The following is a 22,667-nucleotide window of genomic DNA, read 5'->3' on the forward strand; positions in this document are numbered from 1 at the left end:
ATTTTGCTGTTAAATGTACCTCTCTAAAGGTGAAGAGAAAAGAATTTATTCAAACAGCATCATAAGAGAAGCACTGCTGGCCTGATAAAACTTCCAAAGAACTCAGTGCATATTCTGGACTATGAAAGTCAATTTTTGCTTATTATGAATATTGATTTTTATGAAAAAAACTTCATAAATGCTAGTCTTCCCAGTTTAATTTGGGAAAAGTACCCAAGTAATTCCATAATTAAACAGAGAATTAAACAATTTGTGTGTGAAAATACAGAGTAGATAGGAACTATGTTTCTCGCTTCAATCATTTTATAAGTACTTTTCCCACAAGAAATTCAAGTGTAGTAATTACTAATGTTCAATAGATGGCGACCTTTACATTATAGTTACCAAACCAGTATTAGCCTAGGACAGTGTAATCCAACAGTAGAAAATGAAAGGAGATAAATTACAAATACCATATTTTGCAACAGACAATAATTATTGTTTGGTTATATACCCATTTTTTTGAACCTGTGGTCTTTTTTCCAGGTTGGTGAAATGCTTTGCAGGAATGCATATGATAATATAGGCTAAGTGATTCTATCTAGCTGTAAATGTTTTATTTTTACTTTTTAAAATTAGACTATGCTGTGAAAGCCTTGGTATTCTGTGTTGGGGGGTAAATCTGACTGTTAATTCCTACCTCATGAAGATATGTGAGAATATGAGCCTAGGGAATGATTCCTGATTTCTCTGCATAGCTTACAGAGGAGAGCTTTAGGTAATTTACTCAAATGACATGTGTCCTAATAAGGATAGGCAACACGAGTCCAGTATATTTGTGAAACAGCAATAATGAAGACATGGCAGGTCAGCAAACTGTGTTTCTTCATTCATCTATTTTATGTGGATCCTGTGACTATCTGTGAACAAGCTAAAATGTTTAAAACCTTGCTGTAAAAAGAGTGTTTGGAAGCACTTATGTAGGTTCTGCTTTCTAAACTTTCAATGAATGTACAAAGGCAATAAGATTCTGTTCAAGAAGCAACTTAACATCTGTACCGATGGCCTTCAGCTGCAAATCGCATGGACATTAGTTAGTGCCAGTGGACAGCCTAGAAGAGGATAGTTTTTTTCTATAACTGCTTCAGTTTTGGGTAATGTAACTTGTGGTGGAGTTTGTACTGTTTTCCAACTAAAGGGAGAGGCAGTCACTCCTCCCTTGAGGATTATATTTGAAGTCTTTGAAAACTGGGAAAGCACATCATACATTATAATTCTTAATCATAATATGTGAAAAATCAGGACCCACCATTCCTTGAACGAGAGAAAAGAAAGACTAATAAAAGTATGTTTTGATCATGATAATTTTAGGCATCTTTTTGCTAAACTAAAATGCTGCTTTATATATTTATATAAGCCTATACAGGCATAAAAAATTTGAAACTGCCTATTACATAAATATTGTACTATACAAAATAGAAACTGAGAAAATAGTGAGCTCAAGAAAATCACACTTTAACTTAAAATAAATTGTATGGTGCTTGGCACAATGATATATTTTAGGTATATATGCTTTTAAAAGACTTATTTTTAAATGAAATTTTCTATGGCATCCCATAATTCTCTATATGGTAGGCCACGTATTACTATTAGCTTTCAGTACTAATATCTAACTAATAATATGCCAGCTGTTTCTTTTTTTCTTAAGATTTTTAGAAATTTGGTGTAATGTCTGAAACATTTATATTAACATATTTCCATAGAAATAACCCAAAGAAAGTTTAGTATTATTTGTTTGTTTGTTTGTTTTTCTATACTGCAGGTTCTTAATAGTCATCAGGTTTTGTTTTGTTTTTTGGTGGTACGCGGGCCTCTCCCTGTTGTGGCCTCTCCCATTGCGGAGCACAGGTTCCAGACGCGCAGGCTCAGCCACCACGCGTGGCTCATGGGCCCAGCCGCTCCGCAGCATGTGGGATCTTCCCGGACCAGGACACGAACCTGTATTCCCTGCAGCAGCAGACGGACTCTCAACCACTGCGCCACCAGGGAAGCCCTAGTCATCAGTTTTATACACATCAGTGTATACGTGTCAATCCCAATCGTCCAATACAGCACACCACCATTCCCACCCCACTGCACTTTCCCCCCCTTGGTGTCCATACGTTTGTTCTCTACATCTGTGTCTCAACTTCTGCCCTGCAAACCAGTTCATCTGCACCATTTTTCTAGGTTCCACATACATGCGTTAATATATTTGTTTTTCTCTTTCTGACTTACTTCACTCTGTATGACAGTCTCTAGATCCATCCACGTCTCAACAAATGACTCAATTTCGTTCCTTTTTATGGCTGAGTAATATTCCATTGTATATATGTACCACACCTTCTTTATCCATTTGCCTGGCGATGGGCATTTAGCTTGCTTCCATGACCTGGCTATTGTAAATAGTGCTGCAATGAACATTGGGGTGCATGTGTCTTTTTGAATTATGGTTTTCTCTGGGTATATGCCCAGTAGTGGGATTGCTGGATCATATGGTAATTCTATTTTCAGTTTTTTAAGGAACCTCCATACTGTTCTCCAAAGTGGCTGTATCAATTTACATTCCCACCAACAGTGCAAGAGGGTTCCCTTTTCTCCACACCCTCTCCAGCATTTGTTCTTTGTAGATTTTCTGATGATGCCCATTCTAACTGGTGAGAGGTGATACCTCACTGTAGTTTTGATTTGCATTTCTCTAAGAATTAGTGATGTTGGACACTTTTCATGTGCTTCTTGGCCATCTGTATGTCTTCTTTGGAGAAATGTCTATTTAGGTCTTCTGCCCATTTTGCATTGGGTTGTTTGTTTTTTTAAATATTGAGCTGCATGAGCTATTTATATATTTTGGAGATTAATCCTCTGTCCGTTGATTCATTTGCAAATATTTTCTCCCATTCTGAGGGCTGTCTTTTTGTCTTGGTTATTGTTTCCTTTGCTCTGCAAAAGCTTTGAAGTTTCATTAGGTCCCATTTATTTTTGGTTTTATTTCCATTACTCTAGGAGGTGGATCAAAAAAGATCTTGCTGTGATTTATGTCAAAGAGTGTTCTTCCTATATTTTCCTCTAAGAGTTTTATAGTGTCCAGTTGTCCATTTAGGTCTCTAATCCATTTTGAGTTTATTTTTGTGTATGGTGTTAGGGAGTGTTCTAATTTCATTCTTTTACATGTAGCTGTCCAGTTTTCCCAGCACCGCTTATTGAAGACACTGTTTTTTCTCCATTGTATATCCCTGCTTCCTTTGTCATAGATTAGTTGACCATAGGTGCATGGGATTATCTCTGGGCTTTCTATCTTGTTCCATTGATCTGTGTTTCTGTTTTTGTGCCAGTACCATATTGTCTTGATTAATATAGCTTTGTAGTATAGTGTGAAGTCAGGGAGTCTGATTCCTCCAGCTCCGTTTTTTTCCCTCAAGACTGCTTTGGCTATTCGGGGTCTTTTGTGTCTCCATACAAGTTTTAAGATGATTTGTTCTAGTTCTGTAAAAAATGCCATTGGTAATTTGATAGGGATTACATTGAATCTGTAGATTGCTTTGGATAGTACAGTCATTTTCACAATATTGATTATTCCAATCCAAGAACATGGTATATCTCTCCATCTGTTTGTATCATCTTTAATTTCTTTCATCAGTGTCTTACTGTTTTCTGCATACAGGTCTTTTGTCTCCCTAGGTAGGTTTATTCCTAGGTATTTTATTCTTTTTGTTGCAATAGTAAATGGGAGGGTTTCCTTAATTTTTCTTTCAGATTTTTCATCATTAGTGTATAGGAATGAAAGAGATTACTATGCATTAATTTTGTATCCTGCAACTTTACCAAATTCATTGATTAGCTCTAGTAGTTTTCTGGTGGCATTTTTAGGATTCTCTATGTATAGTATCATGTCATTGGCAAACAGTGACAGTTTTACTTCTTCTTTTCCAATCTGTATTCCTTTTATTTCTTTATACTTCTCTGATTGCCGTGGCTAGGACTTCCAAAACTATGTTGAATAATAGTGGTGAGAGTGGACATCCTAGTCTCGTTCTTGATCTTAGAGGAAATGCTTTCAGTTTTTCCCCATTGAGAACGATGTTTGCTGTGGATTTGTCATATATGGCCTTTATTATGTTGAGGTAGGTTCCCTCTATGCCCACTTTCTGGAGAGTTTTTAGTATAAATGGGTGTTGAATTTTGTCAAAAGCTTGTTCTGCATCTATTGAGATGATCATATGGTTTTCATTCTTCAATTTGTTAATATGGTGTATCACATTGAATGATTTGCGAATATTGAAGAATCCTTGCATACCTGGGATAAATCCCACTGGATCATGGTGTATGATCCTTTTAAAGTGTTGTTGGATTCTGTTTGCTAGTATTTTGTTGAGGACTTTTGCATCTATGTTCATCAGTGATATTGGTCTGTAATTTTCTTTTTTGTAGTATCTTTGTCTGGTTTTGGTATCAGGGTGTTGGTGGCCTCATAGAATGAGTTTGGGAGTGTTCCTTTCTCTGCAATTTTCTGGAAGAGTTTTTTTCCTTTTTTTTTTTTTTGGCAGTACACAGGCCTCACACTGTTGTGGCCTCTCCCGTTGCGGAGCACAGGGTCCGGAAGCACAGGCTCCGCAGCATGTGGGATCTTCCCAGACCGGAGCACAAACCTGTGTCCCCTGCATCGGCAGGTGGACTCCCAACCACTGCGCCACTAGGGAAGCCCTGGAAGAGTTTGAGAAGGATGGGTGTTAGCTGTTCTCTAAATATTTGATAGAATTCACCTGTGAAGCCATCTGGTCCTGGACTTTTGTTTGTTGGAAGATGTTTAATCACAGTTTCAATTTCATTACTTGTGATTGGTCTGTTCATATTTTCTGTTTCTTCCTGATTCAGTCTTGGAAGCTTATACCTTTCTAAGAATTTGTCCCTTTCTTCCAGGTTGTCCATTTTATTGGCATAGAGTTGCTTGTAGTAATCTCTTAGGATGCTTTGTATTTCTGAGGTGTCTGTTCTAATTTCTCCATTTTCATTTCTATTTTTATTGATTTGAGTCCTCTCCTTCTTTTTCTTGATGAGTCTGGCTAAAGGTTTATCAATTCTGATTATCTTCTCAAAGAACCAGCTTTTAGTTTTATTGATCTTTGCTATTGTTTTCTTTGTTTCTATTTCATTTATTTCTGACCTGATCTTTATGATTTCTTTCCTTCTGCTAACTTTGGGTTTTGTTTGTTCTTCTTTCTCCAGTTCCTTTAGGTGTAAGGTTAGATTGTTTGAGATTTTTCTTGTTTATTGAGGTAGGCTTGTATAGCAATAAACTTCCCTCTTAGAACTGCTTTTGCTGCATCCCACAGGTTTTGGATTGTCGTGTTTTCATTGTTATTTGTCTCTAGGTATTTTTTGATTTCCTCTTTGATTTCTTCAGTGATCTCTTGGTTATTTAGGAATGTATTGTTTAGCCTCCATGTGTTTGTGTTTTTTACACTTTTTTCCCTATAATTCATTTCTAATCTCATAGCATTGTGGTCAGAAAAGATGCTTGATATGATTTCAATTTTCCTAAATTTACTGAGGCTTGATTTGTGACCCAAGATGTGATCTATCCTGGAGAATGTTCCTTGCGCCCTAGAGAAGAAAGTGTAATCTGCTGTTTTTGGATGGAATGTCCTATAAATATCAATTAAATCTATCTGGTCTATTGTGTCATTTAAAGCTTGTGTTTCCTTATTAATTTTCTGTTTGGATGATCTGTCCATTGGTGTAAGTGATGTGTTAAAGTCCCCCACTATTGTTGTGTTACTGTAGATTTCCTCTTTTATAGCTGTTAGCAGTTGCCTTATGTATTGAGATGCTCCTCAATACATACATTGGGTGCATACATATTTATAACTGTTATATCTTCTTTTTGGATTGATCCCTTGATCATTATGTAGTGTCCTTCTTTGTCTCTTGTAACATTCTCTATTTTAAAGTGTATTTTATCTGATACGAGTATTGCTACTCCAGCTTTCTTTTGATTTCCATTTGCATAGAATATCTTTTCCCATCCCCTCACTTTCAGTCTGAATGTGTCCCTAGGTCTGAAGGGGGTCTCCTGTAGACAGCATATATATGGATCTTGTTTTTGTATCCATTCAGCAAGCCTGTGTCTTTTGGTTGGAGCATTTAATCCATTCACGTTTAAGCTAATTATCGATATGTATGTTCCTATGACCATTTTCTTAATTCTTTTGGGTTTGTTTTTGTAGGTCCTTTTCTTCTCTTGTGTTTCCCACTTAGAGAAGTTCCTTTAGCATTTGTTGTACAGCTGGTTTGGTGGTGCTGAATTCTCTTAGCTTTTGCTTGTCTGTAAAGCTTTTGATTTCTCCATGAAATCTGAATGAGATCCTTGCCAGGTAGAGTAATCTTGGTTGTAGGTTCTTCCCTTTTATCACTTTAAGTATATCATGCCACTCCCTTCTGACTTGTAGAGTTTCTGCTGAGAAATCAGCTGTTAACCTTATGGGAGCTCCTTTGTATGTTATTTTTCGGTTTTCCCTTGCTGCTTTCAGTAATTTTTCTTTTTCTTTAATTTTTGCCAATTTGATTGCTATGTGTCTCGCCGTGTTTCTCCTTGGGTTTATCCTGTATGGGACTCGCTGCGGTTCCTGGACTTGGGTGGCTGTTTCCTTTCCCATGTTAGGGAAGTTTTCGACTCTCATCTCTTCAAATATTTTCTCTGGTCCTTTCTCTCTCTCTTCTCCTTCTGGGACCCCTATAATGTGAATGTTGTTGCGTTTAATGTTGTCCCAGAGGTCTCTTAGGCTGTCTTCCTTTTTTTTTTTTTTTTTGTGGTATGCAGGCCTTTCACTGTTGTGGCCTCTCCCGTTGCGGAGCACAGGCTCTGGACGTGCAGGCTCAGCGGCCATGGCTCACGGGCCCAGCCGCTCCACGGCATGTGGGATCCTCCCAGACCGGGGCACGAACCCGTGTCCCCTGCATCGGCAGGTGGACTCTCAACCACTGCGCCACCAGGGAAGCCCCTGTCTTCAATTCTTTCCATTCTTTTTTCTTTATTTTGTTTCGCAGTAGTGAATTCCACCATTCTGTCTTCCAGGTCACTTATCCATTCTTCTACCTCAGTTATTCTGCTATTGATTCCTTCTCGTGTAGTTTTCATTTCAGTTGTTGTGTTGTTCATCTCTGTTTGTTTGTTCTTTAATTCTTCTAGATGTTTGTTAAACATTCTTGCATCTTCTCGATCTCTGCCTCCATTCTTTTTCCGAGGTCCTGGATCATCTTCACTCTCATTATTCTGAATTCTTTTTCTGGAAGGTTGCCTATCTCCACTTCATTTAGTTGTTTTTCTGGGGTTTTATCTTGTTCCTTCATCTGGTACATAGCCCTCTGCCTTTTCATCTTGTCTGTCTTTCTGTGAATGTGGTTTTTGTTCCACAGGCTGCAGGATTGTAGTTCTTCTTGCTTCTGCTCTCTGCTCTCTGGTGGATGACTCACCAGTTAAGAAGATTGTAGAATGGGTCTCATCAATGCTGGTAGGAAAATCCATCCAATCAGGCCAGGGGTTCTATGTTCTCTTGGATGGGTCAGCAGCTGTAACTTTCAGTGTTTTCATAGTCCAGCCAACTCCAAATGACTCTAAGCCTGAGGGTCTACAAGCTGCAGGAACAGCTGTTTCTTTTTAATCAATGTTTTAGATTAGACTCTTAACTTTAAATGTTTCCTTAGTAATGATAAAAATTTCTGTTGGTTGTTCCAATCACAGCACTAAGCATTTCATTTGCCTGTTTCTAAAATTAGTCAGGTATTGTCACCTCACAGGAGTCACTGAGCTATTCATGTCAAAACAGATCAAAAACACAAAGGAAGATGGATTAAGGAACAAACGTTCATTTAATTAAAAAAAAAATACCTTGCACGACTACTCAACAGATAATACCAAGGGAAAAGCATCAACTTTTGCCAGTTACATTGTCCAGAGCACAGTTCTCCTTTCAAGCAGCTTAGGTATGATTCTACTTTACCTTCAGTATAGATATTAATGCCTTGATATTTTTATGACCTTATGTTGACTTTTTATTAGATTAAAAGTTACATAGACCATATTGTAAACAATCTCCCTAAAATTTAACAATTAGGGAATTGGAGAAATATGCAATTATATACAGTTGGTACCATTAGTAAGTGCTAATTAGAACCAAATATGGGGGTGGGGGGTGGTGAAGACTACAACAACTTGTGTTAAAAAAGCTTATACTCTAGTTAAGTATACAGGACATGGAGACAAATACCTGTCACCAAATTAGAAGAGGATGCACCACAACAGAGGTAACAATGCTACTTTCAACTGGGTCTAAGTCAGTGACTCTACTGCAGAATAACTTTTTCTTAAATGCTCATCAGCCAAAATGAATATTAATACAGAACGGTAGCTGGTGTGTATTGTGGACTGAACTGTGTCCCTCCCCCAGATGCATGTTGAAGCCCTAACCCTTAATGCAATAGTATTTTTGAGACAGGGCTTATAAAGAGGTAATCAAGGTTAAATGAGGTCATAACAGTTGAGGCCCTAATCCAAAATGACTGGTGTCCTTGAAGGAGAGGAACAGACAGACACCAGAGCTCTTGGAGGAAAGGTCATGTGAGGACCCAGCGAGAATGTGGCCACCTGCAAGCCAGACAGGCCTCACCAGAAACCTACCCCTGCGAGCACCTCGGTCTTAGACGTCTAGCTTCTAGGGCTGGGAGAAAATAAATTTCTGTTGTTTAAGCCATCAAGTTTGGGTATCTTGTTATGGCAGCCTCAGCTGACTAATATAGAATATTTGTAATTTAAGAAGTAGTTCACTAGACATGAAGCTTACACTCCTAACACCCACCTTCAAACTGAATTTGTATATTTATATACAGCTGACCCTTGAAGAACACGGGTTTGAACTGCACTGGTCCACTCATACGTGGATGTTTTTCACTAAATGCGTACTATAGTATTACACAATCCATGCTTGGTTGAATCCACGCGTGTGGAACCACAGAGAGGGAGGGCCGACTATAAAGTTATATGTGGATTTTTGACTGTACGGGGGTTGGCGCCCCTAACCCCCACTGTGTTCAGGGGGCAACTGTATTTACATACGTAAATATTTATATTTTTATGGTATATTTACATATCTCTTTGTGTATAAATGTCTAGAAAGAAGTAGCATGCCTGTTAGAATGCCTTTTCCTCCCAATTTATATTACACGGAGACTCTGGTATTCAAGGAGCTCGTACTCTAGTTGGGAGATCTAGGACATGCAGACAAGTATCCACAGTACAAATTAGAAACGGAGGTGCCAGGGAGTGGTAAAAACGGCACAACTGCTACTTCAGAAGTGAGGCTCTTTCCGCTGTGGGGCTGGGGCTGGGGGCAGGGCTGGGGCTGGGGGCAGGGTTGGGGTAGGTGTTGGGGTGGGGTTGGGGGTGGGGTGCTGCGGGAAAGGATGTGCAGGCGACGGGCTCAGGAGGCAGCAGGGGAGCTGGGATGAGGGAGCATCTGCGCTTGGCCCGCATTCTCTGGGGCCCAGCACTGGCCGTTCGGGCAGATGACGCTCGATCCCATGGGATTACTCAGAGCACTGCAAGACGGCTGGTCCCCCTGGTCCCCCAGTAGCACCCTCCTGACCCTGTAAGATCTGTAATATCCCCTTACACATTTCCAAAGGCTGCTCAGCAGCAGCGTCTCCCACAGGAGAGAAGAACTAGAGGTAAACTTTTAAAGATGTGAAGGAAATGGCAGAGGTGCTCAAATAAAACATATTACATGACCCATTAAATGATTAACACGTGTGATTCTAAAAATGGCATATGGAAAATTACTGCTACAAAACTTATCCTGCCACTCACCAGTTCCAAGATCTTATCACATTTGTTCAGAGTTAATATTAATTTTCTGTCTTGAAGCTTCTTCCTTCCTTCATTCATTCATTCATAGAGCCCTGATTATATTTGATTTCTTTCTTTTGTTTTGCCAGTACACTTGCTTTATTGCAAGGATAAAGAACAAAACCCTACAAACACCAAGGTAGGAAACAAAAGTTATTTATAATAGAAATACCTTTACCTACTCATTACTCCCAGGGTGCTTCTGATGTAAGGATGTAAAGGACAAACATCCTTTACTCGAGAGAAAGAAAAGTGTCTTTCTTTTGACTTCCATACACGTTTCAGGCTACCCTAAACTGATCTTTCACTTTAATGATCTCCCTAAATAGTGTCTGTGATCTGGTTTCAAAATGTAGGAGAAGGGATGAGAAGTGTCCCAGACGGAGAGAATGATGAGAAGGTGAAGACAAGGCCCACGCTGAAGAGAATGGATACAACTGAGGTCCAAACCAGGACCTAACAGAGCCAGCAAGGTCCTCCCCAGTCAGCCGGCCTGACAGCGACCAGGCTTCCTCTCCACCCTCCCCCCGACCCTCAATTCACTGCATGTGGGCAGCTACTCACGGAGACTGCGGCCTTGGAGGAGGGGATGGGTGGCTGGAGCTGAGGTGACATGTGAAAACCAAGACAGGTTTTTATAGAGAAGACTAAATTGTCAAATTCATCACTAAATTATGAAGAGAGCACTGTATGTCACATTTCTACACATGAAAGTTTTGTTTTTGAGTGACTTCATGTGTGTTTAAGGGGCATTCTGTTCCCTACAAATATGTTACCAACATCTACTACATTTCTAGGACTTCAGCGGGTCTCAATGGGAAAAGCATTAAGTTGATCATTATGCCCAGGGCTGGCACTAACTAGGTGGGTATACTTTATTTAGCAAGTTGATAACCTCCCCGATTCTTCATTTTCTAATTTTACTTGAAGGTGGTTAGATATGATAATTAGACAACTTCCCATTTAAAATGCTGTGGATAGTACTGGGAACGTATATTATTTGCCTCTACACGTTAAGCGTTGTGTTTTTGGATAACGCTTCCCTTCACATGCCATATTTGGGCCACGCTGTCTTTTTGGTTCTGTGAACCCGCCATGCTCCTTTCCACTTCGGGATTCCCACGTTTGTTTCCTCTGCCTTGAGCACTCACCCCAAGCCATCACATGGTTGACCCCTTTTCCTCCCTCAGGTGATGGCATTAAGGTCATCTCCTCAGAAATCCACACAATCTAAGTAATCCCACTCTACCTAAGCCAAACTTCCTTTATATTAACTTATTTTATTATCTTGATAACACAATTATCTTAGATTATCTTGTTTATATATTGATATGCTATTCTTCTGAATCCCTAGCACACATCAGTCCCTGGAATTTAAGCATTCAGTAATTATTCATGTGAAAGAATGAATGCAGGCAACAAATGAATATTTACAATTTATAAGGTTTTAAATCCACATCAGCAGCACAACTACTGCAAAATTATTTGTCTTGGGAAATCAATTCATCCTATATTTCAGGAAAAAAAAATGAATAAAAGAAGGGACTGCTACTCTCTTTCTTAACACCACAGTTTTTATTAAACACTCTCGCTAAGACGTTTTTTACCTGAGTCTTCCTAAAGGGCATAATGATGTATAAAAGGAGTAGGTTTCTGTTTCCACAGATAATTGTTTTTCAAGTAGCAAAAAGACTGACTGTGTGGGAGACATTCTATCTTCCGGCTGGTAAAATATTACACGAAAAAAACTGTTGAAAATTCTGAAGAGTAACTTTCTAATTTTACATGAAAAACAAGCCTGTGATAAAGAAAGTCTGTATAAGAGAGACAATGTGGATCATTGTCTCAAATGTGGATCACTCCATTTACCTAAATCTATGCTTTCAGTAAGACATCAAGTATTTTATCTTTAATTAGGCAAGGCATTAAACTCCTATTTTCAACTGCACCTATTTCAAGTTATAGAGCTCTACATACATGCATATACATTCTCTTGTCTTTATTAAGGAAAAACTCTTTTATTTACCTAAAACGCTCTTTCTTTCTCTCAACTCTGAAGTTATTCTAGAAATTTGGTTCTTGGTGTAAAATACCATGTTTACTCTACCCAGACCATTTATTTTCATGAGAATTTGATTCTTCTTTCAAGAATCATCTTTTGAGATCAATGAAGAATTAAAGGGTATAGGAAAAGCTGGTGTAAGTAAATAGATTTTCTTACAGAGGCCAGAGACACAGTGGTAACTGGGATTGATGTCAGAAACATAAAATCATAAGAAGCATCTGAAAAAGTACTGATATAATTAAAAGAAAGACATCGTAATATATTATATAGTAAAAATGAACATAGATAAATCCTAGAATTATTTTAAAAAATGCATCTGGCAAGCCAAATTTTAAATAGTAATCACTAACTGAAATTAATGTTAGTTTCTCAAAATTATCAGGCAGTTTTCCTACTTTACAGTGAGATTAAAATCAAGAAAACCTGGAAAAAAAAAAACGGAACCTTGAATGCAAGCAAAGATGCTTCAGTAATAATTTTCACACAAAGCCTCATTCTATGTTGTGCCCCAGTCTAACTGATCTTACCTGTTACTCACATAAGACGTTATGTAAAATAATGAAACAATGCAGGAAAAAAAATATGGATCTTTGTCATATTCCACACTCACATTTTAGCAACCTCACAAAATTAAAAACGTTGTCCAAATTAAATGTCAGGAGAATTATTTATTTTACCAAAGTGATAATGTACGTCTTGAAAGGCTTGTTACTAGCTTCAAGGAAACAGAAAACAACTACAAAGCTAAGTTAAAGGCAACTTTATTACAATACTTTTCCAAACTTCAAAATGCATTTATTATTGAATTTAATCTAATATATAATACATTATATTACAAGACAGAAAGCATTTCTGGTCAGATATTTAGCTTGCATGTAAAGCCCAATACAGAGCTTCCTTGGAACAGCAAAAACCATAATAGTTTATATCACTAAGTAAAATATTTCTCTGATGTTGCATAAAGAATCATTCATATTGCAATTTATTTTATGTTCATTTCCCCTGATTTAGAAATAAAGCAAAGCTATCTTTTCTTCAACTTACTAGCTTATACCTAGAAGTTGTCTATATCCTAAACACATCCACCAGCTTAGAAATAATTGCTTTGGTAGAAAACAGGATTTTTAAAACTAATGAAACCAAACGAACACTATTATTTCCCCATTGCAAACAGGGGCAGAATTCTCTTCTTTCCTTTTTTGGGAGCCAAATCTGGGCCCTCCTGCTCTTCAGACAGTCACCCTCAATAGTTTCTGCTTTACAAAAATACCCAAATCTGTAATGAACTCTATTCTAACAAAGTCATTTCTCTTTTATCTTGCCTCCTCATATTTGCTTACTTAGAAGCGTTTACAGCCCACTTTGAACATCACGTAATAATGAACTTTACAATAAAGTAACCTTGGGAAATGCAGTAACATAAAGGAAGTATTTTCCAAATTAGACAAGGACATTATTTGCTCATCTACCTCTGCTTCAACCAACCAACCAGATTCCACTTACGAAAATAATTCCTTTTCCAAGGTTACTCCTATAATAACAATAAAAACAGATGTAAATCCACTGAATCAATCTGGCTCCTTACTTCGCTCTCTCGGTTTAACATTTGTGAGCTACCAACTAGCACAAAACGTGTTCATCCTCCTTGTTTTCACAATGGCAGGAAATGGTTTGAGAAGTATAGAAAAGATTCTATTTTGTCTTTCATAAGGCAAATTTAAAACGGATTTTGCTATGAAGTTGGAGGAAAAGAAAAAGGGAACGAAAAGGCATGTGCTGGCTGCTCTTGGGGCAAGGTTCATAAATCACTGTACGTTAAGAGCGCGTGCTGAAACTTCATGGTGCCAGTCACGTAATTTTGTGTATTTGGGACTAAAGACGTGAAGGGGTGTCTTTTCCCTGCGGAAATAAAAAGAAAAGAAAGAAGAAAAGAGAGTGATAGAAGAGTCACAAGAAAGAGAAAGAAAAGGTTTCTACACTTAGATCACCATGCAGAAAACGTGCCTTCCAAAAGCTTAATTTCACAGAGCTGTTTTGTTTAACAGAGAAGATTTCAAGGGTAGAGCATGTTTAGAAGTACAGAAATTAATCTCTAGAGCCCTCTTGGAAACATCCATTTTTTTTCCCCAAACAAAGCGACTGCAAGATAACACACGAACTCATTCACAAACATCTGTAGTGTTAGCGAAGCGTCCCCAGATATACCCTTCTGCCCACTCACTTCAATACTGAAGAAAACAAGCCACAGACAAAAAATCCAGACAGCATCAACTAATTTAAAAATCTGTAAGTTGTACATTTCAGTCCCACAAAAGGCACCAAAGTTAAGCTTAGCTCCTAGGTGCAAAGACAAAATGCCATACCATTCACTTGAAAAACCACAAATTGAGACCATTCATAAAAGGAAAGCATTCAATTTACCAAAAGAAAGGACAACTTACTTTGCCTTCTTTGTATTATCAGTTTCAGATTCTTTCACTGAAATAAAATAAGCAACATCCAATGTCAGTTTGCTTTTTTTTTAACTTTAAAATCACTTAAGCAATTACCTGTATCGATTAATACCAAATGGTCAAGTTACACAGAGCCGCTAAAAAAGTGCCTTATCACGTTGGCATTGGCTATATGCTATAGTCAGTACTATGACTACTACTACTGCTACACTTTTCAATATAACTCTCCTGAGCTGGTTGCTTATTTACAGTACCACTATGCATGGCATAATTTAAAAGCAAACTGTCTCAGGAAAATTACTATTTTCCAATAACTGTCCATCAGTCTAAATGCCACTCTCTGTGGCAGAGAAATATTCATCCATTAGAATCCCTAGGTATTCACTTACTACGTTCAGTCCCAGTGATCTGGGCGAGGATTCGGAAAGAGCGAGACTGAGTCGTTCCAGTCCTTGGACGCCAGTCTTCAGTATCTTCAATCAGTCTCTTCTTACTGGCATCACTGTGAGTAGGTATGTGATAAAACTCTGTATAACGATCCATAATGTGTTTTCTTGGTGGGCTAGGGTTCAAAAGGAAAAAAAAGGATTAAAGTATTTATAATTATGTTAAGAACAAAATAACTTCTCCCATATTATTTATAACTTATACATTTAATCCTCAATGTTCCTTTTGTGTATTTTGCTTTTTCAAGTATACTCAGTAACAATTTTTCTTAAAAAAAGAAAGCATCCTTCTAAAATAGAGTAGACTAGGTTATTTTTTTAAATTAGTCTTAAAAAAGGTACTTATATGCTAATATAAAATAATAGTATAGATGGCTATTCAACAGAAAGGTTACCGTTTGGGTAGGATTTTCCTTTTAATTGACAGAAGAAGGCAGCAGAAGAGAGATTTCAACATGAAGAAAAGAAAAAGAAAAGAATAAGAAAAGAAGGAAAATAACAAGAAATTGCAAAGTCCACAGTAATTAAAATCAAACAATTCAAAATTACTGGTATTGTTCATCTTATGGCTAACGAAGCAGATATGGACTACATCCACAACCACTGTTAAATACCCATATGCTGCTAAAATACGTTGGCTTTCACAAAATTAAATGATCATTTCTTCACCGGGCCCAGAAGCCATGAATGGTGTAGTACAGGCTAAACCAACAATTCCAAACACAATTTTGAAAAGGGTCAGAACTTATTTTCTACAGTATTCTCATTTATGTGTACAGATATCCCTAACCCTAAATAAAGCTGGGTGCAGGATCACTGCTGTAAAGAGCTGTGGTCTATCAGAAACCAATGAAATATTCATCAAAAGATCAAGATATGAATTGTGGCTCTATGACTTTTGACTAGTCCATCTCACTGAGCCTCAGTTTTTTCATTTATAAGAATATCACATATAAAGTAGCACTGTTCTCAGGATTAAATGAAATAATATATGTGAAAGGGATGTGTAAACTACGGAGTTCAAGAACTTTGAGTTTGCTAAGACTATTCATTTTTCTATTAAGAAAGCATAAATACCAATATTACGGAATTTACAATGTACATTATTTTATTAACACGTTAACCTAAGATCTAGGTAACTTTATAAATACTCCTCCCTTCTCAACCCCGCCCCCCAAATAGGATAAATGCAAACTAAATTATGAGTTTCGTTTCAGAAGAGAAACACCTGCTAGGTTAACTCACTGCTAAAAAATCACATTGCTATCAGAATGCCACGTGACTGGTGTCATTGTAATAGGGATACCATCAAAAACTGTCTCAGTACACTAGAACAGTTTTTGCCCAGTGACATGGTAGAATTAACGTTGACACTAGCTTTGCAGTCAGACAGGTAGTAGTTCTAAGCATACATCCTCCATTCAGTGTGTATTTTATGCAAGTCATTTAACTTCTCCAAGTCTCGATTTTTGCCACCTGAGAAATGGGGATTGCATCTACTTTAAAGGGTTGTTTTGAGGAATAAATAAGGTAGGTAAAGTATGTAAAAGTGCTTTCCACACTAACACAAAGTAACATAATGTGTTCTTTTATGATTATTAGAAAAATTATTTGCAATGCATGTTCTAAGACTACACGTCATCATATATGTAAAGAACAGAATCAATAGTATTTACACATAATACTAATAATAGTATTTTAATAGTATTTAATGGTATATTTAGTAGCATATTTTAATAGTAATTCAAATTATTATTTATGATAAAATTTTAATATTCCAGGAGTGAAATACCTAAAATACCTTTTACTGATATGGAACAAAACCTCCTAACCCTGTTTAAAATAGACCTAATTTTCTTTAATTACAAAATAATAGACATACGCTATTTCATAAATACACTGTCTCTGGCAGATTCCCAAACAGACAACACTTTATCTTATGCAATTACTTGAAAAACTTTATATTTAAGCTACTAAACTTATAGTTTTAAATTTCTCTATAATCAGTAAGTGTTTACTCTTAAATGGTGCCAATTTCAGCTATAAGACTATTTTATCCTCTACAAAGGGTTTGGACTACAAAAATACAAAAAAATAGTGTTAAGCTAAGACACCAAGATTAATAAAATGTCACCACTTAAGAATATTTTTTAGCCACAACACACTTGTGAAAAGTACAGTGCGTCTTAGACTCTTTTGTGACATTCACCACAGCTTAAGGTCTGTGTCAAGTGATAGAAAGTTTCTAAACGTTTACTGCCTTTGAAACTCTCATGACTATGATTAAAGAAGGGAATAATCTCAATAATTTGATTTTTTGAAATGTATTTGGGATAGAATATAAATTCAACTATCAAGAGCAAACAATTTATTTCAAAATACATTCAAAATTAGCAAATTTATTCAAAATTTTAAAAAATATTAAACACGGGAGGCCCCAACCATATCTCTAACTCCAGTATATACTGTCTATAATAATAATCTATCTTTCTGAAGGTTTAGCTTTCTAGCATGGAAAACAAGTTTCCTAGGCTCCTAATATATTTGAAAATTCTAAGCAATGAGAAGAGACTAACAAAATTTGGTGATGGTGTTAAGTTGAAAGCCAGATGAAAAGTTGCAGAGAGACAATGATGAAAATTAGAAAAGATACCACTGATGAGGTACTTACACAGTGCCAGGGTTACTGAAGGAGGAATAACACACACACAGAAAGATGTGATAGAGTAGAGAAGACAGTGATGTTCCCAGGATGATGGGCAACAAAGATGAGGCCAAAAAAAAAAGAAGAAAAAATGAAATAACAAAATTCGAAAAAATGAAGACATTACACCAAACATCATGCTTCAAAATAATCACGTAAATGCAGACAAACAAAAATGAACAAGTGTTAGTCAAAATTCTGTTACACTGTTATTATTTGGAGAACAGTTTTATCTGTATTTGTTTGTTTCCAAAAAACACTGAAAAATATTTTATATATTAATGCTAGTTGAAGTCTCAAGTTACTAATACCAAGAAAGATTCACTATTTAAAATTTTTTTCTAGGTTTTTACAAAATTTATTTTAGAGTGAATCCAAATTCCTACCATGGTTCCTAATAAAAGGCAGAGATTAAAATATAAATAAGATGTCAGATATAGAAACAGATCATTTTAGAATCACTTTTAAAATCAGAGCAGACTAAGAGAAAATCTTTCAGTCTCACATAAGATAAGAAGTATACATTACTAATAGCAAGTGTAATCTTCTCACATAAATTATCCTGAGCCATACATTATAAAGGAATAATATGCTATATGAAACTTTTCTCTTATTTTTTAAAATGAAGTGATTATGATGAAAAATATATGAAGCAGTGGGTCATAAATAATAGTCTATTACTCAATTTTCATACTCTCCCCTGTCCATCGTTACCACCGCCCTCATTCAGAAGCAAATTCCAGGAAGTTTAGAGCTCACTTGGAGGAACTCCAGAGTTCTGTGTTATCAGCAACCTAATTATTGCCCAGAAAGGCATGTTTGATATGATAAAAGAACTAGGTTAATAGCACCTAAAGAGGAAAGACATAATTCATTCATATAGCCTATTAAGCATAAAATCATTAAAAACAAATATATTCACATTCTATTATGTATAGAGACGATGAAAGTATAAAATGCTACACAGCTTCTCTACGCATTGTTGAATCAATCCTACCGCAATGATGTTTGGTCAGAGTAACTAATTACTCATTATAAACGCAGTGAGAAAAGCTGCCTACCAGTTTGAATACTAAGACTGTGCATTGTAGCTAAGCGGTATTTCCGCACGTCAAAGTCAGTTTCATTAACTCAATAAAGGGCTGAGTTTTGCTGAGTGGGGGGTGAGATGCAGGATTAAGTTAATCTCAGTAATTTATGGGTATTTAGTCTTCTCTAAACCATAATGCAAAGCATTCTCTCCTCTGCCTTGCTATTTTAAATAGTAGGGAAACAGTTTTTCAAAATAACCTCCTCTGAATCACCTCAGAATAAAATCTTAGATATATATTTAAACATTTTAAAATTTAGGGAAGAAGTTTCATGTCAAAATGAAGTTGGGGGGAAATATTCTATGATGTGGTAAGGGGTAGCCAGCAGAGGGTTGATTAGTTAAAACCTGAAGATGCCAATTTTAATACTTTGAACAGATATTTTCATGAATTTTAGAAAATGTGCCCAAGTGGAATAGCCCATCATACACCACAGTGGCATCTGTGCCAACGTGACAAGTCAGATGACGTGGCTTTTCACCCTAGCTACGCCACCCACTTCCTCTGTGCCTGGACAAGCGGCAATCCCCAAGAAGCCTCCTTTTCCTCAATGGTGAAATGGATTACAATGTCTTCATCTCTCAGAATTCTTGTAAGGGTGTATGTTTTTGTATTTGAAAGCACTCTGAAAACTATACAAATACAGATTTGTTGTTAGAATAGATCCTCCAGCGACTCAACATAGAAAAAGTATTATCAAACTCAACTGTAGTTTATGCACATTATTCACTCATGTAGCCTCAATTCACTTAATTTATCCTCAAGTCTATAACCATGAAAAACAAATACTAATTCAAAGTAACAGAAATAAGCCCAGGGCACAAACAGGTGACAGAACCAAAAATTTGGCAAGACACACCAAAATTTGGCTTCAAAAAACCCTAGGCTTGAATCTTAGCTCTATCACCTGAGAATTCAATCACATACTGCATTTAAAAACATCTAGCACAATGCTTAGTAATAATGAAAAAATTAATGAATCTTAATCTGCATTTTAAAAAATGTATATTTAACCTAAATGCTTAAATTTATTTTTCCAAGTCCCATTTTTTTCCCCTTTATAAGTCAAATTGTTACACTGGAATCTAGTAACTAGTGGAAATCTTTGTGTACAGAATTTAACTTTAAATAGACAAACAATAAATCAGGGCTTGGGGGTGTTTCTCTAGTGCATTATGCAATATTCTTATGTGTCTATAACATGAAACTCTTCAATTAGTGAGATCATAGCCACGCTGGAAGAAAGTTGCTCTAATAATTCAATAGTTAATCCCTCTAGTGTGTCTAAGATAGATATTCCATATTTCCAATTCTACTCTAGAGTATGATGATAAGGAAATTTCAGCACATGCTCAGAATAATCATAACATAAAATTAATTTAAGTTCTTACCTAATGTGATTTTTATCTATTTTTAAAGCTAGTAATCACCAGTTTATCATCAATACCAACAGACACAAAAGCAAGGTTTTGAAGTTATACCACAGTTATTTTCAATGCCTATGCCAACTACCTGTGACACTTAACAAACTGGTACTTAACTCTCTTAACAAATTCCAAGGTGCACAGAATTTTTATCATCCAGTGACACACAACTGCATATATAGAGTTCTCAAACTTTCAGTAACACTGGCTGAAAAATCGAAATGGTTCTTAAAGATTTTACCTGGGAAATATTGGGTTTTGATATGAATTTGGAAAACAACTCAGTTTTATATGTACTATTCAATAGTGGTACATATGTTTATGCTTTACATTCTGTCTTTATCTTTGTATTCTAATAGTCTTGACTGATACAAATTACCCCGAACATTACCTCTTTTAAACCATTACACAGCAAACCCCACATATATTTTATGATAAAAGTTAAACACTACTATTTACTACCATAAAGGAATTCACCACAACACAGCAATGCAAAACCAAACTTATTGAAAAGGCTAAATGTGGTTATTCTAAATTACAGCTATTTCGCAAAATTTAGCCTAATTTTGCAAAAATCGGGCATTCATGCTGTTTACTCATATATAAGTCACCATATTTTCTCTCCAGTAATGTGGATACTAACTCTGTCACTTTTGTTTTCTGTAAAGAGAAAAGCATTTAAAAATATTACTGTCATATCATGTTTTGTATCTTCCAAGGCCAGGTTCTTCAAAATCCCACATAAGAACTGTTAGAAGAAACTGCAGTCCAATGAAATTAAAATTAATTAAGGATGCATGAGAGACTTACCTCTTGAAAGCAGTGGCACATTATAATGCAAGGGCATATGGAAAGGGAAAAGGTAAATCAGTTAAACTACTTCATGTAAAATAGACTCCTTTCCAGTTTGGAATATAAAGTTCCATTTTGCTCTAAGTAGAGTAAGGAGAGTAATAAAGAAGACAGTAAGCCAAAACTAAAAATTCATATATGTACAAGATGGACTAAAAATTTCTTAGAAGTACCTTGTTCATTATTACTTATAAGAAGGAATAGGAATGTTAACGTAGTATTATTAAGAAATATTATAAAGATAGCAACACAATCGTTAGATTTCATACCATTAGGATGAATAACTATTTCTCAGTAATGATGCATAATTCATAAGCACTTATTTGTCTTATGTTTATTAATCCTAGACAAATTTGGGTGGGATGCCTATAAATCACTTAAAAACTAATAGTCCTCCTGCTTTGAAGAAAAAGATAACTTATGCATTTAACTTCACATCCTCCTAAACTCCTAAATTTTTGGTTACTGGCATGTATTAGTTTTAAAATAAAAAGTAATTCATAAAAAGTAACAACTCTCTCTTAAAAAAAAAGGAACAACCCTCAACTGTGAAAGAGTTTTGCTGAAGATCTTTTGTCACACTATAAAAATGTGGAAAATTCAATAATCACATAATTAGTAAAAACGCTGACAGTGATTTCAGGAAAATAGTTTGACACCGGATGCAGGAAATTCATCAATATCACAAAACACCTGCTCTTCAAAATGACACATCACTGACTAGTAAATAGTAAAATGTGTGATGTATTTTCGATTTTTCTGCTCTAAATGTAGTAAGAGAAAGAGCACAGCAAATATGTCTCAGAACTTCATAGATACTTTGTTTTCAAGTTTTCATCGTGCTAACATATCTGTACAACATCTGAAATTAAGCTATTTTTAAATGCAATCAATTTACGAATCCAAAGCAGTAATTTGCTTGCTAATGATGCAAAATATGTAATAATCCCTTCTGTCCTGAACCTTGTGCAGCGCTGAACACCAGGCATGTGCTCGATAACCACATGTCGACTGATTAAGAAGCCACTGTAGAGACCCTGTAACCATACCTCTGCTGCCTACAGCTTCAGTTGAAAAATAATAAGCTTTAAATCATTTCAAGTTTGATCACCAAAGCTGTACGCATAAAACACAATTTCAGCTTGGTATTTTCACATGTTTTCAATGTAGTACCTTTCCGTAACCTCAATTTGCTTTTATCTCTACAAGTTTCCATTAAGAAGGCTTTCTTATAAAATTTCAAGAAATGTTAGCAAGGAGAAAAGATTTTAACTCAAATACTTCCTTCAAAGGACTTTTTTCTACTGAGCCTGGAATTTAACAAACACAATAAACTTCTGCTTTTAGTTTTCTGTGGGGCTAGCATTTGACAGGCAGCATCTGTTTTTTCAAGGTACTACTTTGATTACTCTAAAATCTATTGTCTTAAAAAAGACATACCAAAAAAAATATAACCAAACGCATCTCAACACTACATACTACTTCTCTTCCTCACATGAAAGAAGAGATAACTTAGGACACTAGTTTTCCTCAATTTATACATCGAAACTTTCAAAAGCCATCCACCACCACAAAACCGCATGTAGGGCCCAGTAGCTGTCCTTCCAGACCTGCCCCTTCCTCTCAGCAACAGCCTGGAACCCTGCCACCTTCTTTTTCAAAGCCCCCAAGTTGCCATGGCAGCAGTGCTATGAAAGCACAGCCCCTTCATTACAT

The 22,667-nt window shown here is 36.3% G+C and overlaps 1 protein-coding gene across 7 annotated transcripts in view; it reads right to left on the reverse strand.

The window, feature by feature from the left end:
- The window catches only part of PDLIM5 (PDZ and LIM domain 5), a 213,938-nt gene that overhangs the window by 73,745 nt on the left and 117,526 nt on the right, over positions 1-22,667 (reverse strand). For 5 of the 7 annotated variants that reach the window (XM_019926429.3, XM_033857386.2, XM_019926428.3 and 2 more), the window contains 2 exons: positions 14,824-14,996; positions 14,423-14,459 (listed from right to left, as the gene is read on the reverse strand). In XM_019926429.3, the coding sequence (XP_019781988.1) occupies positions 14,423-14,459; positions 14,824-14,996 (210 nt within the window). Of the gene's footprint in view, positions 1-12,662; positions 13,881-14,422; positions 14,460-14,823; positions 14,997-15,275; positions 15,294-17,551; positions 17,567-20,742; positions 20,760-22,667 lie in introns of those variants that run through there. The other 2 variants (XM_073805584.1, XM_073805583.1) reach the window with 2 other exon arrangements.

Source organism: Tursiops truncatus, chromosome 5 (genome assembly GCF_011762595.2).
Source record: "Tursiops truncatus isolate mTurTru1 chromosome 5, mTurTru1.mat.Y, whole genome shotgun sequence".
In the NCBI taxonomy this organism is placed as follows: domain Eukaryota; kingdom Metazoa; phylum Chordata; class Mammalia; order Artiodactyla; family Delphinidae; genus Tursiops; species Tursiops truncatus.